The sequence below is a fragment of the Aythya fuligula genome, chromosome 9 (assembly GCF_009819795.1).
Source record: "Aythya fuligula isolate bAytFul2 chromosome 9, bAytFul2.pri, whole genome shotgun sequence".
NCBI lineage: Eukaryota > Metazoa > Chordata > Aves > Anseriformes > Anatidae > Aythya > Aythya fuligula.
Genome location: NC_045567.1, coordinates 17,693,163 through 17,712,136, shown reverse-complemented (window position 1 = coordinate 17,712,136; position 18,974 = coordinate 17,693,163). Strand labels below are relative to the sequence as shown.

General features: G+C 43.7%; 1 protein-coding gene across 10 annotated transcripts in view; it reads right to left on the bottom strand.

Annotated features, from left to right (window-relative positions):
• Positions 1-18,974, bottom strand: part of MCF2L2 (MCF.2 cell line derived transforming sequence-like 2) — a 157,540-nt gene that overhangs the window by 120,289 nt on the left and 18,277 nt on the right. For 3 of the 10 annotated variants that reach the window (XM_032193373.1, XM_032193378.1, XM_032193374.1), the window contains exons 1-2: positions 16,753-17,440; positions 686-769 (exon numbers count right to left, since the gene is read on the bottom strand). In XM_032193373.1, the coding sequence (XP_032049264.1) occupies positions 686-769; positions 16,753-16,894 (226 nt within the window). In that variant the 5' untranslated portion in view covers positions 16,895-17,440. Of the gene's footprint in view, positions 1-685; positions 770-960; positions 982-16,752; positions 17,442-18,974 lie in introns of those variants that run through there. The other 7 variants (XM_032193380.1, XM_032193382.1, XM_032193377.1 and 4 more) reach the window with 5 other exon arrangements.

Here is an 18,974-nt window from a genome sequence, read left to right as displayed (position 1 = left end):
TTAATGATACCTCACTGTGTCTCTACAGGGAAGAAGGAAAGAAAATTCTTAGTTTCCTTATTTGCAGAACAGACAGAAAGAGACAAAAGATGTTGCCAGAGGCCACAAAGTCTACAGCAGAAGCCACTTTAGGACCAAGACAAGTATTTCTCTTCTGCAGGAGCCAAAATATGTTAAATAATTTGGCAAATATTTCAGTATCAACTATTTCTTTTGGGCAGGAACTGCGTCACTTTGTGCAATTGCAAAGTTCAGGCAAACAAAAGAATATGGTATAATCAAATCTTTAAAAGATTAGAACCTTACACTATAGAAATGAATCATTTCTAAAACAAAGGCAGATGAGGAAGAGTGGGAGGTCATGAATAACTCCCTGATAAACCAGAACTTTTCCCACAAACAACAAGCTTGGACATTGTGGAAATATATGTACTGAAAGCTTTATTTAATTTCTTACCATTGTGGAGAACACAGAAAATTAACTCGCCTTAAGAAAAACAAGCACAGCAAGCTGGCACTTATCAGTTCCATGCACTGTGAGGGTCTGATTATAACGGCCCTTTTCACTGGTGATATAAAAATGCTTTTGCAACTGCTGTGCAGAGCTGAAGAGTGACAGTCAGCATGACACATTCCAGCACATTTCCAAGAGAATCCCAGAATGTAATTACTAGAAAATTCTTACCTGACAAGATAGCAAACTGCCTGTGAAGCTGTTCTATTATATCCACTGCAACCAGCGGTCGTATCTCCTGCTGCATGATTTCATCTGTGTAAGGAAAGCAGAAATCTTCAATGAGTTAATAAAACCTTAATGGTAAGTTTTACATCCTCCAAGAACCCAGCAAAATGAAGATGACACTCAAATGAAAATAGTCTGGCTTGACTGTTGGTGCAGATATGGCATGACTGTCATGGATAAGTTTACAATTCTTACAGTCTCACCTTCAGCCTACTTACTGTTCTATTGCCGTTTGATTTCAGAGCATTTCATAAACCAGCTCCAATAGACTTGCCGGAGTTCATCACAGATTTGCTCAAGCTGACAGACTGCCCCTTACTAATTCATGTTCCATATTAAGCTACTGAATATGGGCCACCATGTAAAGCAGCTTTTCAGTCTTTCAAACGGTAAAGTCTATTTCAGATAGAGAGCCACATCCCACTCCGAACTCCCCGGTCCCTTCTTAAGGACTTTGTGTAACCAACCAACCCAGAACAGTTTCCTTTGCTGATGCTTTTTCCGCTACAAGCGAGTATACAGTAAAAGGAGGAAATAAGGGGCTGTGAAGCTTTCTTCACATGAAAACAAAGCCTGTTCTTTTTAAGTAAGCACTAACAAGTTAAAAATATCTTGACAAGCAGTTGGAGAGAAATAATGACAATATTTGCACATGTGTAGTTTCTGTGTGATCTATACAGTGTCCAGCAAGTATAATCTGCACTGAGCTACTTTGATGTCTCTCAGTAACAGGTACTTACTGGAACAAGTAACTCTTCTCCCTGCTCTTCAGCACAGTCTAGACAAGCAACATTTTTTACTCGGGAATATCTGCTATCTTAACTGGCAGGATCCAGGTTTATGTTGCAATAGTACCTGTTACAATTGGGCCTTCAGCCACTTTTCTGCTACAGATAACAGCCAGCCCTGGCTTTGTAGAGCTGCCTCCATACTAAGCTGTCTGAAACACCCAGGCAACAGGTGGAAGGAAGGAAGGAGGACGCAGATCGATCAGAGAGCAGACTAAAGGCAAATTGCTGCTCTGTTTAAGCATCAAGATCTTCACTGATGTGAAGGCATGCACTGACATACTTTGGGGCACCTGGTTTAAAATACACCGTCCAGAAAGAGACAGGGAGGTCAGAGAGGTTAGAAATTGCTTCTCCTGCATCCTAGTCTATCGCCCAAAATACTGTCACTATCCTACTTTCAGACATCCATTCTGATCCTTTCCAGAACTAGGAATTTAGTTTAAAATTACATACAGTGTGGATCTTTGTGTCCATTCCCTAATTCTTCGGACTCATACAACTTTCAAACATTTCATTAATGTCGAGAAGTAACTGGGGAGGAAGTGTCATTGCCTTCTCCTAGGCAAAGGGTGAGACCACATGAAGAGAAGCGGTATAGATGTGGGGTGATAGAGTAAACAAGGAAGTAATTGCAAGCAATAGGAAAAAAAATCTCAAGGGAATGGATTCTACAAGTCATCTCTTGGAACTAAAGAGGGGAAAAGTCAGACTGAAATGAGTTATGTTTTTAATGTGGTATCCTCATTTCCATCCTGTTTATGCAGCATATTGTCAGCTCTTCCGGTTCTTACAGGTGGCTAAGAGCAACTAGAAGAGCAGAGTAATGAATCAGAGTTAATGGGCTTCATTTTAGTAATGTTCAGAGCTTCTCAAAGGAAAGTGCACTGAGCAGGAAGGGATAGATTTATTATCGATATGGTGGCAGCATAGATAGACCAGCCAACAGCCACAAAAACACACCATCTTCTGAGAAAACAAACAGGCAAAGCAAACAAAATAACTGTAACTCATTAAGTTTTTTCTTCTTTTTTTTACTCTGCTGTTTCCCCCACAGGTCCTACTCTGGACATGTTTGGAGTTTAAGGAAAGGCAAAACAAAACCTTTAAATATACAAGGTTATTTATTACGAAGCCAAGAACGCTACAAGCCAGATTTCTCCACTAGCTGCTTAAGAACAGCACGATGATGGATGTGTTTAGAGACAGCCGAGGAACCCCTAACAAAAAGGGCCTGTAATGCATGAATACAGTTCTCAAGAGGTACTGACAAGTGTCTCCAGATCTTTGGTCGCAGAGCTCTGTTACCCTTTGCACATTCTACTTGAAATGCTCCTGAATCACTGCAGTAGTAACGGAGCCATCTTTGTCAGAGCACAAGTTGGCAGCAAGATGGAGGCAGACGAGAAGAGGGTTGTTAAGACTAAATACCAAAAAAATATGAAGTAGGAAAAGAAAATGAAAACTAAATATTTTAATTTAAAATATTTAAAGTATGGACCCTCAGATACCCCGGAGCATCTGCTGAAGAAACCACTGTTGATTTCAGCATCTGGAAAACGCAAAGATATTGTGACAACTGTGAAGTCCAACAGGCAGGCAGGTGCACTCAGGTTTGGGTGGCCAAGGCTGAGCTTGTACCAAGCAGCTGCATAAACGGAGCAAAGGTTTCTACAGTGGCTGAGGCCATCAAAAGGAGGCTCAACAGAAGGGAAAAATGAACTAAAAAACATGCTGCCATCTCCAGCCTCTCTCAAACTTGCTTATTCCTCCAGGGTAAGACAGCCTGCCAGCCCAACAGTTTGCTTTTGATGTTTGCCAATATGAAGCCATCACTGGTATCAAACAGTCGAGAAGAACAGAATTTCCCCCTTCATATAGCTGCTTTAGTAGCTTGCTTTAAAAATAGTTCATTTCTGGTTTCTAAAGATCCTTTTTCTACCACAAGAAATTTGTGGTGTAAGGGTAAAATGAGGTAATAGAAACAAGAACTGCAGAGTACCAGTCGGGTCTCTTCAAATCCCCTGACTGGGCAAGACTTTCTCCAGCAAGCCATGTGGGATTTCCTGTAAAACCCGCACTCTGTGCAAGACTTTCAGATGATGAGAAAGGTGTAAAATAGATTTGATGACTAAGAGTTAGCTCAGAGTTAGCAATGAAGTCTGAGTCCTTGGAAACACATGATTACCTGGGGCTGATAAAGATGGTTTTTAATCTTGGACTAAAGCAAAAACCTGGAAAAAAAATATCTGAAAAGCAAACCAAAATGATCCTACAGGTCTGGTTTTGTTTTAAAGCCAAGACATTTTGCCTGGCATTAGTGAGCATTAAGCAGTTCATCTCTGCCACTAGCCTTTATCCCAGGAGGCCCTGTAGCCTTTCTGGCCCGCATACTGCAAGCCACATGCACTCAGGATGTGGTGTTCAGCCTCTCAGGCAGAAGCAATGTGCCATTTTATTGTGATATATACCACAGCTGAGAAATTCTGCTTTACCAGCTCGCTATCAGCACTCCAGCCTAACAGCTGCAGGTTCATGGACTGCTTCAGAAAAGCTTATTAGCATGTTTTAATTCATTACGCAGGGGCCCAAAAGTCAATGGGAAAGGTTAAGGAAGCCGACAAGTCACAGGAGTTTGACAGCAATTGTCTTGCTTCTTTGTACCTTGCTAATATCCGCAGAAGAAATTTAGCAACCCCTGATAGCTCCAGAGCAGTCCTGTCCTCTGCCAAAAACACACATAGCCATGAAGCTGCACATCATCTCAAGGCGTACACCAGCCAAGGGGCTGGAGCACAGTTCTCAAGGTTTTTGAGCATTTCCTAGCTTCTGTCTTGTTACTCCTGAGGTCTTCATTTTTATATTTTTATTTTTTTTTAATTGACAAGACAGCCACACTTAGCTTCTCAAATTTAAAAAAAAAAAGAATAAAGTTGAATTGATCAAACAGTATTCTGTGGAACAATGCCAGCGCCCCACACAGGTCACCAAAGTTGAATCTTTACGCATACCATGCAGATCTTTATTACTTGAGTTAATTGAATTTGCCAGGACAATTAAAATGTGAATAAGGATGTGATACTAGAGGGGAAAAAAAATGAAACACGTCAGTTTATCTACTCTTGGTGCTCCTCTTAAACTGCTGTATATTCAGTTCCTAGCAGAGATTACTCAAATGTTTTCCTGTGAGACCAGTTTCCATGCAGAAGCATTAGGCCTTGCACTGCTGTTTCCCAAGCTTTTCTACCAAAGGGGGCGAAAAAGAAAAGCAACTGCTGTAGTCACGTCTGACAGCTTCTCCTCCCTCCCTGATCTCAAGAGAGGGTAGCTACAATTGTGCTATCTTGTTTTGCAGAGAAAAGCCATTCAGTTATGCTCATAATTCTTCACCGTGCAGTGAAACATGCTTGGGTTTCCCCTGACACACGCTTTCTATTTTGTTTCTCATCACAGCTGTATTCATTCCTGCAGGCCTGGAGCACAGCACACAGACCGCCGCCTTCAGAGCTACACCAACAGCAGCCGATTAAAAGCTCCACTGAATATAATCTTGTCCCCTCCTCTCGGAGCAGAAACTAGTTTATATGCTAATGGCAACTCATGGTTTCCAGCAGCGTTGCGGAGATGACCTGCTGGAGTGAAAGATTGGATTGCGCCAAGCAGCTTGACACAGCAGCACCTACTGCTCCACGAAACACAACCCAAGGCAAGCAGCCATAGCAGGACACTGGGGTTTCTTTGTTTTTAGTGGCTGAATGCTGCAACTGCCTGGCCTTCTGTTGGAAAAGGAGGGGGGTTCTTCAATCCCCCGTCTGAAGTCACTAATCTTGGAATAATGGGTTACAAATTGCCAGAGCAAAGTTCATCTCTTCCTAATGACAGCCTAATTGTGCGATTCACATTTCTATCACACTGTGGGAGAAGGAGGGATGGAAGACAGCTGGGAGTGAATTAAAATCTCTGCAAAATTGGTGGAGTACATCAGCCTCCTTCTACTTTGTACAAGCTCAGTCAAGGCTGACCCTCACAGTATTAAATCAGAACGGTGGATTTGGGAAAAAATCAGATTGCTGTTACGATGGGAGAAGTGCCAGATAGAATTAAGCATAAGGCCACAGATTTCATTTGAAGAGCGTTAAAGGACATCGAATGTCAGGCATTCTCGTTCTTCTTTAAAATTACCAAAAAGGATCACAAATCCAGAGTCTGAAAGCTGTGAAGTACCTACAGTTAAACGCTCTCAAGTTCAGGCCACGAACAAAAAAAACAGTTAGCAAAATGTATATCAGAGCTAAGGTAGATTTCAAGAATTAAGCATAAAAAGGAAACAGTCAAATTTGCACATCATCAACAAAAAGGTTTAACCAGGCTAAAGGGTTTTAAAAATACTCTATCCAACCAGAATTTTCAGTGCAAGCCTTTAAGTAAAGTATTTCCCTTCCTGAAGGCCAAAAAGTACTTATAGGCTGTCACATCAGAGAAAGAAGCTTTTGCTTTGGGTTTCCTTTTTTTTTTTTTTTTCTTGATTCTATTTATTTCCCTTCCTCACTATGTGTGCCCTCTGTTTACTCATTGATAGTTTGTTTATTCATCCAGCCTGAAGAGAGGAACAGCGAGATTGGTTCCTGGTGCAAGCTGGCCACACATGCTATGGATTGCTTGCTCTAGGAGGAACTAAAAATCCAGCTATCAACAGAAGGGAAATCCCATCAGTTCTCCTATCCTTCCACAGTACTACAGAAAGGTAGGCATCAAGGAGGTAGGGACACTGGAGAATTAAAATTCCCACGTATTTGCAGGTCAACATTGCCACAATGTAAAAGGCAATTTCTAGTTTATCCTCAGATGACAACAGCAGCAAACTGCAAGGACTTTAAGGACTTGCAGTGCTTTTCAAGTCACAAGGAGCCCAGCATGCTCCTTCTTTACATTGGAAATGCAAGTGAACCATAGTTATTTTGGATCCAAACCTGAACTCCCCCCAGGATCAGAGGCTTTAGATCCAGGCTTCCTGGTTGTTGCCAGGTCAGCAGACCCCTCAGGCACACACTTAAGGCAAAGTTAAGTCCCTGTGCAGCTGCACTGAAACTAGAGGAAATGTACACAGACTTAGAGGTCTGTTTCGTTAAATGTTTAAACGTGTATTTATCTAAAATGACAGAGGAGAGGCAGGAAGTTCAGATACAGAATTAGAATCTGAGCCCAGGGAATCCCAAGGCTTGGAAGCAGTGAATTTGACGGTTCTCAATCACGAGAATTTATGGTTTAAAAATCACTTATTCACTTGAGTCAAATTGGTGAGCAGGCTCAGGAACCCAGGCAGGACGGGTCCCTGCTGCTACCATATGCGGTGCTGTTGCTGCTAACGTGCACCCTCCGGGGTTTATTTCAGCTTTCTAAACCAACTTTCAAAAATGTTGGCATAAACTTCCCCGGGGGAAGAAACTGATTTTGCCACATTTTCCAATTAACCACTTCTTGAAAAACAATCCTTTGATGTTCGTGTTTGGCTGTTTGGAGTGTACAGAGAGGGACACACTTCAAGGATTTCTACAGTTACTTAGTGCCAGAACACATCATGCTTTTATGCACACATCTATGAATGCTTGATTAACGATCACCAGAAAATTAAATTTTAAAAACTAATGCAGAATTACTAAAGCATACGCTATCCCTGTTTACTTTAGGTGACTTCATATCCCATCCTGTTCTGAAGACACTTGATACAACATTGCTGTAAATTCATGAGATGCTGGTGATTAATAAATCTCCCACATCGTTGACTATCCATAATCAGCAAAACGAAATCAGCAAAAAGAAACACCATTCCACATCATTTGCACAGCAAAATAATTGTTTTGAAATAGATGTTACCTGTTTTCACAGAGCACAAAGGATATCGTATAGAAGTTATATTCTGCTCCCCAGAAAACAAACTTCCACGATTAAAAGACATTCAAGGCCAAGGTCTAACCTCAGTAACACCTTCACAGACTGAATCCAGATTTACAGCAGCACAACCCAGCACCTTGTCTACTCCCTCAGCTGTAAACACTTCTTGATAGTTTCTAAATTCTGCCAGACAAAAGTTAATTCATCATCTTCCCAAAAAATGCATGCTTCACAGCAACACTGGATTGCTGGAACACAAATTCCTGGTCAGAGAACAGAATTCAATAAAAGACGGTTTCACATTTCCACACTGTCCTGTGAAAATCCATCACGAATAACAAAAAACACATGTGGCAAACTGTGAAGTTAAATACATTCACTATACTACTTTGACACTAAGCTAATCGAGAGATAGCAGACTGGATAGCAGACTTCATTCCTTCCTCCCCAGAGTTTGCCAGCAGACAGTTTCACAGCTGAAACGTTAACCTAAAAAAATTCTAGTCACTGGCTCAACTCTGAACTACTGCATCCAGCAAAATCATTTCAGAGACTATCCACATAATTATTTTAATGATGGACCACTCGGCTCAGGAGCTGAAGGATTGTTTTCTTGCTCACTCCTGAAGAGAGGCCAGTTAGCTCAAAAATATTTCCCTGGTTACTGCCATCGGAGATAAACAGTGAGCCATAGCAGCCATCGCTCCTGCCAGCAGCACTCTGAGCATGTATCTGAGTAATGGGACAAACAGTGCTCACAGCCAGGCTGTCTGGCTAAAGAGACCCAGCCACCCCTCCAGCAGCCTTCTGCAAGCTGTCACCACCATCTCAGTTCAGATGCCCATTAGAAAAAACAATAGAAATGCTTCTAGGAGCGATGTCTCCCCCGCAGAGGCACCCATACACACTCACGAGCACGTGCCCTCCCTTGCGTCCCAGGCTGGCTTCTCCGGCGTCCTGCTGTGGCAATGAGTTCACAGAAGACAGAGGGGAGGGATGGAGAGAGGCAGCCTCCTGGGGAAGCACTCCTGGATCTAAACAGCGGTGCACCAAAGAGCTGACGCTCTCCTGGAGGAGACTGCACAAATTGCTTAGTAACTGCTCCAACGCAAATCCCAGCACAGACCTCTGACACACCATACCCAGGCTTTAACCCTCCTCAAGGTACAGCTGCCTTCTTCCCTCCCAGATCTGAGCTCTCCACTCAGATCCTCAGACGCTCTGGAGGCACTCACAGCTTAGCACAGACAAATAAAGGTACATCCCTACAGACACAGAACAAATTCACTCGCCTAGACTAAGGCATGGAAAGTGCTCTCATTAAAATAACTTTAAATACTAGAGTATTCAGGGCCAAGGGAAACCAACAGTGTGGCTGCGAATAGCTGTCTCTGAGGACTATCCCAAAGGCACACCCACACACCAGAGTGTAGTACTGCTATTTAAAGACAAAGGAAAAGACTGCACAAAACCTATTGATTTAGTTGGAAACACAAGGCTAGCACTTGGGCAGGGGAGTAAGTGGTTCTAAACAACCAGATCAACAAATACTCCAGGACACAAGTTTGTAGTGCCTGAAGAAACACACGTTGGTGTGACAATGGTAATGTGGCAGCTGACCTGTCTGAAGCAGCACTGGCTCATTGCTTTAGCAACAGATTTATCAGAAATGTTGTCCCTGTGCCACCAGCCACCCAGCAGCTCAGTAACTTCAGATGCAGGTCACTTCACCTGGTGTGCAGCAGCACAGTTGCCACCCAGGAAGCACAACACAGTAGTAACTTCTTGTTTCTTCTATAAGCCCTGCTGTCAGCCCAGCTCAGAAGAGACAAGTGTCATTCCTTTTGCTGGTATGGAAACTGAGGCACAGGGAGAGGGATCCAGGTCACTCTTGGTTTCCCTTACTTGCAAAACGAACAGCAGGCACATTCGTCTGTCCAGTCAGGCTACTAGCAGGGATCTCCACCTTGAGGATAACATACCCAGGGTTTCCATCATTCCCCTATCAGCCAACCAACACAAGTTATTGCAATGATCATGGCACAGCATGAGAAAACTACCGGGATTTGGTACACAGTTACAGATAAATGCCAGATTAACACAGAGCATCACCATGCTAGGGTACCAGACACACACAAGAGCTTAAGACAGCTGCAGTGTTACAGCCAGGCTCGGCAGATAAAGCTACATGAGGAGAGCAGCAAGATGCATCGCTTGTTTTTACATTGCACTTCCCTTCCGCAGCCTCTCCTAAACCATGTGCTAAACAAACGGATTTACCAGCTGCAGCACATACCTAGTATTACTCTGCTTCCCACACTGATACAAACGTTCCCGTGTAACTGCTTTACAATCAGGCTGCCTCCCATTCCAGCTGTGTTTTGCTCTCAGGAGGGGAGGCTGTGGGTGGGAGATTGAGCACAGCGAACGGACAAGAACCAAACTGCAGCCCCAGCCCCAGCCCCAGCTCCTCTCCAACGAGCGCCCCAAACCAGGCTGGGTCTGCACAGCCAAGGTCTGGTGTCAGGCACTGCCCTCTCCCGGGCAGCAGCCGTAAGCTGCCTGCAGAGGCTCCTCTCCAGGAGCAGAGGTAGGGGAAGCTGCTAAGGCTTGTGGAAGTGTCAAGTCTATGGAAGTGGTCGATAAGAGTGCCAGGTCATTAGGCTCAGAAAAGTGTTTTAGTCCTGGCTGGAAAGATGCTGCAGATGAAGTAACAGATCCAGCTGGGGAGCTAGAAGGAGAGTCAGAAGGCTAAATGCTACCTGGCAGGTGAGCATGAATTGATAACCTCATGAAGGACTCCGGAGAGATGGAGAGGAATGAACTCACCTGAAAAGGGGCAACAAGGAATTCCTCACTGAACCCACAGGCATGTGCAAAAGAAAATTTATGAGGAAACACTTTCAGTTTCTTTAATTCGAATTAAAAGTATTGGGTATCTTTCATTTGCATAACCAGTAAAGGTGCACATCTAAGATGTTTTTGCCATGCTCAGAAGGCTTAGCTCTGCCTATTTCAGCAGAACAACATCTTGTCCCACATGAATATTGTCCCACCAACACATGGAGTAGAGTACTACTTACTGATGTTTCAATTTTGTGTTACTGGTAAACATCTGCAATACCAAGAGAAGTTTATTTTAAATTCAAGGACCTGATCCTTTGTTTCATTACACTGTCTGAGCATCTGACCCCACATGCTCATATGTTCACACCTATAAACATGGCACTCTGAAAGCATGACGAGGACTGGCTCATACCCCAGTGTCTCTAACTCAGATCCTCTTCCCAGATTCTTTCACTGTAGGACCAGAAGGGACCACTAGGTTCATTGTGTTTGACTTGTTGAACACACAAGAAGTTCACAGAAATTGGATTAAACCTGCATTTTAGAAAGCTCTTTAATCTTATGTTAAAGACTCTAGGCAACTGCAAATCCACTGCTTCCCCTGCACCTGGCCTAACACAAAGAAATTGGCTTGTGTTTCAAAGCTCTCACTAACTTCCAACCCATTGACTTCTCCGTTTTTGGTTTAAAAAAATTACAGTTCCCACCACTACCATCTTTTCACTGGCAGATCTCCCTTCCTGAACCCAGCAGTGAAGTCAACATGCACAGGTTCAAAGGAAAATATGAGAGGTATCCCATTCCTTTAGCTCTTCCCATGTCACCTCTGCTCTACCCTTTGCTAGCAGATGATGACCCTTAATTCACAGCATCTCATAATCAGACCTTCAGTCATACAGACCTCTGCTCCTTAAACTATGCTGCTGTGGGGGCTCTCTATCAAGGTGGTGATGGGAGTTTAGACAAAGACTGAACTCTGCAATCCTCAGTTTAATAACTTAGACAAGAACAAGACCTGAATATGAATAAGGTGCAGCCTCTGTGCAGAACAGAATTGCTGAGACATCCTGGCTTAGAAAAAAAAAAAAAAAAAAGTGGAAAAAAAAGGTGTTTGGTCAGTATTTCTCATCTGCTGCAGAAGCCTGGAGGATTTTTTGCCCTTGAGAAATTGAATGAGCCACCAGGATCAAAACTGTGGAACAAGACACCTGGCACAGTCCAAGTATTTATAGATAGGAAGCTAGGCTGATACCGCAAAGCTTTATTTATCATTCTTTTCTACTGGAGCACCAGTAGTTCGGTTAGATAATACCCCGGGAGGGAGGGAGACAACTCCACATCTGAGAAAGCTCATTGGGCAGGCTAATCGACAGAAAGATTCAGATAATAAAGCAGCAACGGAATTCATACCCAAGATGAACATATCATGGCAAAATAGGGTCCTTAAGTGGCACTTGAAGTGGCAGATCTGGATGAAGTTGGATAATGAGCTCCACTGGCAGAACCAGGATCCAAACCCTGCACAGACTGACCTCCCTGTGTATTCAGCACCATTTTTCCCTAAAGTCTCCTTCCCAGCCAACTTAGACTACAATTCAGGCAGTAGAAAAAAAAAAAAAGCAAACTAAGCTATCATCTTGTGGTAATAAGCCCTGCAAGTTAACAAAACATCACCAATTACAGCTATCTGTCTCTCCATGTTTAATGCTTTTCCATTTTACTGAGTTATTTCTTGTTCTGGTATCCTGGGAGGAACAGAAATATAAGTACCCAGAAGGCTTCTACTCTAACTTGCCTTCTGAGAATTTGTTCTCTTGATCTTCTCTGTAGTACTTGTCTCTCAAAACTTTTAAAATGGAAATTAAGCTCTGCCTTCCCTATTTTCATTACCATTTTCCTGACTTTTTTTTTTATTAGGTAAGCAGCATTCAGTGCTACTCACTAGCAGCAAAGCAAGATACATATCATGCTTTGAAGAAATGAAGAGACACAAGCATCAAAGATAAGAATATTTGTTATAAAAACCTCTGTGGAAGACAGTATTTTATTTATTTCCTTTGTATTGAGAACCGGATGAAAAAAAATATATATATCCCAGGTTCCCTAGGTAGCATTTTACATGAGAGGAAAATAGATATTGAATACAAATAAAACAAGAAAAATTCTGAGCAGTGTACAAGGAGACCCTGTGGCTGGATCTCAGTGGGTTTTGAAATATCTTCCACTGCAGATTTCTGTCTTCACATGATACAGTCACTTTCCCCAATAACTAGGGTCTTTGTGAGGGGGCCAGCCATGGGGGAAAGGAAGGTGTTCCTCATTTATTTCACCACTGAAGGCAAAGATGCTTCAAGAAGTACAAGAAATCTCAGCCTGGCCTCTCTAAGATGGGATTTCCTTCTCTAGGAAGCACTAAAGAAGACATTTTCTGCCTTTAAATCCTTAGCTGCTCTAAACCCATTTCAAATAATTCAGTATTCATGAACAGATAGACATGAAGGATTGCTTTTCATTTCCAGCAGTAATTTAGAAACAGCAGCGGGACAGAGCAAGCACCCATGGTTGCTGGGCAGTCAGAACTGCAGCATTCCTGTGCCCTACGGTAGAACAAAATCAGAAATACAACATTAGCAGAAGAGAGAGGTTCTCAAGTTACTGACAGAGGATCTTGTCTGGTTTTGCACCATCTGCAAAATCCTGAATAGCCTCAATGAACTATGTACTCCTTGGTGTCTGCAGATTCACTACCCTGTTTTATGCAGCCACCAGCCTTGAGCACAGTTAAAAAATATTCATTTAGTCAGTTAAAAACGTAGCCTGCAGCCTCAAGCTCCACAGCGTGCAGAAACAATGCTCATCCATCCATGTCAAGCCCATTAGCTATGAGGTCCCTTGTGAGATACTGGAGGGCTTGAACATTGACAGCAAGGCAGACTATTAAGGGTGTCTGGGGACAGAGGGGACTGTTCTGGCAGGAGGGATCCTAAAGCATAAAGGACATTAATCAGCAGCTGGGTGACATGGAAAGCCACGTCACTGCTGAAAAGCCATGAGACGCTGTCCAAGAGTGCTGCATTTCATGCCAAGGAGCTACGCTTCACTTTCAGTTTCAAGATGTCTAGCATGGAACTGAGAGCACTACAAGGAGGATCAGCTCTGGACTGCTGCATTTCTTCCCTGGCTTTCTGGGGTCTGCTTCCCCTTGGTTTTCAGGGACCACACCTGTGAACTGCTGCTCCCAGAGTCTCAGGGTCACATACCGGTGCTCAAAATACTTGCAGATCAGATGCCAAAGGGGCCTTCAGTTCCTGTAGGCCAGCTCATAGAGCAAGAACCTTCCTCTGCCTGTTGTGAGGGAACCAGGGCTCCTTTCCCTCATTCTCTTTGTCAAGCTGTGGAGCTCTCCGCAGATATCACTTAGCCACGGGGAAACTGCCCTTCAGCTACCCCCTCACAGTGACCTCTTTTGGCAAGTATTCACTATTTTCTTCTCTATATGAGCAGGAGACTACAACCACACTTTCCCTCATCAAAACAAGTCCCATGGATTCAAAGGAAGCCTTGAACTCGTACGATCCAGATACTGGGTTAGCCCAGCACTGCTCGCTGCTGGCATTGCTGAGCAAATATAGGTTATCTGCGGCTGCATTTACCACAGATATTTAACCCAGGGAACAGCATATAAGTAGACAGCTGGGTACCCGCAGGGATTTAGTTCTGGTTCCATCAGGATGAATGTGGTCTGAAATAAGACATAGCTACCGAAGCTGTAAGGGACCTTTCATCATTGAGCTATTAGTAGTTAATAGATTAGACAGAAAGATAAAAAGATATCACTTCTTCAGCAAATACCAAAGCATCACTGTGCTCATAAGCATCATTCCAAAGAAAGAGTAAAGCATTTTTCTGACACTAGCTGTGAACAGAAAGGCTGTTCACTCCTTGTAAGACTCAAGCCTACAGAGCTGAGATATTCAGCCGTGACCTCACAGGAAAGGACTGTCACTGCAGGCCTGACTGCAACCATGAGGCCTCTGTTTCTGCTGTAGTTACCTGTGTCTTCCATTTCCTCTCGCTGTGATATTTAGTACAAGAGAGACAATTGCCACAGAATATTCCCGGGGCTCCACAGCTGCAGTCTATATGTGAAAAATGGTTTGTACCTCAGAGTGCCTGAAGTACTACTGACTAAACACCAGCCCTGAACAATACTCCATCTGGATCTTTGCATTGCAGAAAAGGTTCCCCAAGTTAGAGCCAAGTCAGAATATGCAAAGGAGATCCATGATCCTGTCACTATGTTCAAACACAGCCATCCTGAGAAAAAGGCACATGCACACCCCTAAAGCTTATCAACAAGCCTCTGCTAGTAGCAGGGGACTAGCAAGATGGGGCAGGCAGAGCCCAGGTTCTCTGGGACAGATTGTCTTTCCTTCCCTGGGTTTATGCAGTACCTACCACAAAAGGAACTGGTCTCAACTTCAAAGAATAGTCGCAGTTCACAGTAAGTGGTCGTTGACAGGATCCACTATTTATGGAAGGAGGTAATTCCTGCTGCTTCTAAGTTACAGATGCAAAATCTAAGGCCAAAACATGACAAAGATGAGTACTAGGCCAGAGTCAGTTCATGGTACAGCAGAAGAAAGGGAACACAGGGGACGTTGTTAATGTAAAATCCTACGCCACATTGCCAGTTCCTCGGTCCCCTTCCAACACAGTCACCACACGCAGAGTTGTCACTGATGTCCTTTCACAGCTCATGCAGCTGAAGGCACCTCATCCCTAACGGTAAGCTACCTTCTGCCCTTCAGATGTCCTCTTTGGTAGAATTTTAAACAGAAGCAGAAAAGATGTTTTCTGCCTTACAAAATGGGAACGTGCTTAGACTGCATTGATGTACTACCCATTCTCTACCAGAAAATAATTTTCCAAGGGATTTCTGCCTGTAATACTACGCCAGGTCATCTCTCAGCTTATTAGGCAGGAAAGGTGTTTCCCTGGGAACAGTAACCATGGCAAACCCAGTGTCTTCCCCTCTCTACCTACAGGAAGAAAAGGAACAGCAGATGCCTGAGCTCTGACTACAGTAGGCCCACAGAGCCATAAGCAACCTGGAAGGACCTGATCAAAGCTTCAGGAGGAACAGTGAGGAATTCTGCTATTTACTCAAGATACCAGACATTTCTGCCATGCTACCGAGTGAACTCTGAATGCCTCGTTACAAAGAATGCAACTGGAAACATCCGTGTTAGTGAAAGGTCAGCCAAATCCAACAATGCATAGGTAGGCACTGAGCCCAAAAGTCAGCACGGATAAACGGCCAACAGAAGCAGAGGTAAACGGGCTGGCTTTGCAGTTTTCAAACCCTGGCATTGTGTGTTAGAGCCCTGTTAAAGAAAGCATTTGCAAAACCCGATTTGCTGCAAGCAGGAGTTGCCAGCAGATCACCTGCTTCTGGTCCACCTTCTTTTCCTGCAGAACAGTCTCGATTTCCCAGACTGAATGCAACTCCCAGATACAAAGGTTTCCGAAGAGTAATCAAAGAAGAACCAAAATACTTCACAACTTCAACCTGTGACCATTTGCAAATACTTTTGCTAAAGAGCTAACTAAATCATAATAAAGAAATCAACTTGAAAGTACAACTAGACTGCATGCTTTTGGGGGATCTTTTTTATCACGTACAAGTGAACATTTTTTATACTTCTGGATTTCAGGTTTGCTAAGTATTTATCCAAGTTAATAGAGCAAATGAAACCAAAGGGTTCCTCTGGTTGATCTCTCTTTAATGACAACAAACAAAAACTGCTCTATGATTCAGCAGTCTTGATAGCTGGCAAAACAGTCAGCACCACAGGTTTCAGCTAACATCACTTCAGAGTTAATACGCAATCAGAACAAATTGCCAGGACACCAGCATCTCACACTAGCAACCCATTCAGAGTAGAATATTACCCAGTACTCAGCCTGAAACATGCAGAGCACAAAAAGCTTGACAGTCCAGATTTCTGTTATGGTCCAGGGAAACCAGAAGCATCACAGTGAAAAAGATACTGACCTTCTACATAGTACCTTAGGAGCACAGTGTGACAGGGTCAGCTATGGCAGGAAACCCACTGCCCCATCTCCTTACATTCATTTCAAAAGGGTATTTTAGATGTGCAATAAATACTTGCTCCAGACATATACAGAAATCTCACTGACAGCCGAGTGAAATAAACATTTACTCAGAAAGAATCCAGCACCCCTTTTAACCTTGTCTGGGTTAAATCACTGCAAATATCCCAGACATGCACATTCAAGCCAAACGATACAGTCATGCCAGAGTTAATATCCAAATCCAGCCAGTTGCCTTTAAATTGTTTACCACTGGCTCCTCAGAGAAAGCATTAGAAAAACAAGCCCCTTTTGCAAATCTCTCAGGAATGCAGTGCAGATACCACTAGGAGAAGATGCTATTTCTTCTAAAGATGCTGCACATACCTTTCTTTGCCATACGCTCCAGTCTAATGCATCCTCCTATAAAATCATGGTAAGACTTCATTTCTCCTTCTGTTATCCGGACAGCAGTGAAAGGTGGGTTCCTGGGCACCTGTTGTCCACATCTCTGACACCGAGAAGCCATTGCCAGAGTGCAGGAGACTCGGCAGGAATCTGCTGTTTGCTGGAATCCAGCCTGGTTCTTCAGCCGTCAGTCCAGGCTGGTGACTTTATCCCACTTAGTTCATTCAAGGTCATCCCCACCAGCAGGATGTTCGCCATTGCAATTGGCTAAGACTTTTATAGGCTTACTGACTGTGGTTGTTTCTCCCTCCTTGCTTTCAATATCAGTTTACTTCATTCTCCCGTTCAGAATGAAACCTGTGAACCTCGGCACAGCCAATGCCCTGAATGGCTTCCTTATCATTAATTTAAAGCTATCCTACAAGCGACGATGAAGGTGGAAGATCCCAGCAGCACACTGCAATATCACCGGATGCTCCCCTTAAAGGGCATACCAAATACATCCACAAAGTTCTTGAGAAAACATTTTTCTTCATTACATTCACTCCCTTTAAGGCTTATGATTCCTCATTATTGACACTTTTTTTTCCTGCTTCAGCATTTCAGCGTGGACAGTGCAAGGAGACTGCTCTGCAGAGCTGCTCAACCAATTATTCATGCCTGGCAGTGGTGCTGGGAAGCTGCAACTATACAGAAGAGCCCTCTGCTGCTGTGTACAGTCCCTGCTCACAAGATCTGATCATCTAAATGAACAGAATAGCAAATGGAGAACAGAAATATTGCTGGCAGAAATGTTCTGCTAGCTGTACAACCCTCACCCAAACCTTTCTTAAAAAGAAGTTGGATCCACGAGTTTCACATTAATATTTGGGTCTTGGAACATATATTTAGAAATCTCTCTTTGAAGGTGCTGGATATTTGATTTTTTTCCCCACTTTTAATGATTTCCGTAATAATAATTACTAATCGGAGAGCCCTGTGAAGAAACAAGTACTTAGGGAACTGACTGTAGAGAACACTCAGCCCTGATGTGGTGAAATAAAAAGGAGCCTTCCCTGGAGCAGGGGGAACTGCATAGGAGATGCACAACCAGGCACAAGGCCAGTATTGGTGACAGTGCAAAGAATACAAGAACTTCATAAACGAGAGCCAAGCTGCAACCCAGAGCTCAACTGCAGGGACCTGGGCACAGAACAAGCTTGCTGCAAGGATCTTGCACGCAGATGAGGAAAGGCTGTGCCACCTTCTGCCTCAGTCACTAACACCTGTTAGTGTCTTACACAGCTACACCCTGTATTCAGCTCCTGACTGCCTCAGATCACAACTGATCCACACACAGAGTGGAAAAAGGAGGAGCCCAATTAACACAGAGGGAATAGGGGACAAAAGTGCCCAAGAGAAAAAGCCTCACATGAAGCTGCTACTAACATGGTGGCTAACTACATGGACAAGCAGGAATGCCTGGTGGCTAAAGCACAAAGTCAGCTCAGTGCTGCTCCTCCCCTACCAGCTCCAGTGCTCCCCAACCAGGGAGCTGTCTGAGCTCCCTAATCCTCTCTTTTTGTTGACAGAGAGCTATAATGGGATCCTTGCTCTCAAAGATTTGTGCTCCCTCCCCTAAGCTTGCTTCATGGCATAAAGCTGGTCACCCTCCTGCTCTTTGCCAAAACGCTGCCTGCAGAGTGAAGACAATGGCATACTGTGCTGTTGGCAGACCCGATTCATTCTCCTTTGTAAAATATTTATTAGAGCTTCCATATTAAATCCCCAGGGGACTGCAATATTTTTCAGATGGGGAGAACAGCAGCGCAGAAGGCAGAATTTGTAGAAAAAAAATTGTCATCATGAAGTAAGAGAAGTGGAAACGTATCCCAGTGGTTTTCTCAAAGCCTTTGTTCCATCCTCTGTACAGCTTCTATTTTCTTCTGTTTCAGGGGCTCAGGATGTCCTTGCAAAGGTAAACGTGACATACCTTGAAGAATAAGCTTTTCTGACACTACATTCATGTGTGCACACATACACAGAATAACTGCACTCCAACCTTGCACATACATAGATGCACAGCGGGGAGAATCCAACATTGTGATGAGATGTTTGTCTGCCAGCCTCCCCTGCATATACCGTTCCCACCACGTGGGTTAGCACCAGGAGGCTCAGTGAAACACGCTGTTCCAAGAGGAAGGCTCGATGCTACAAGTGGG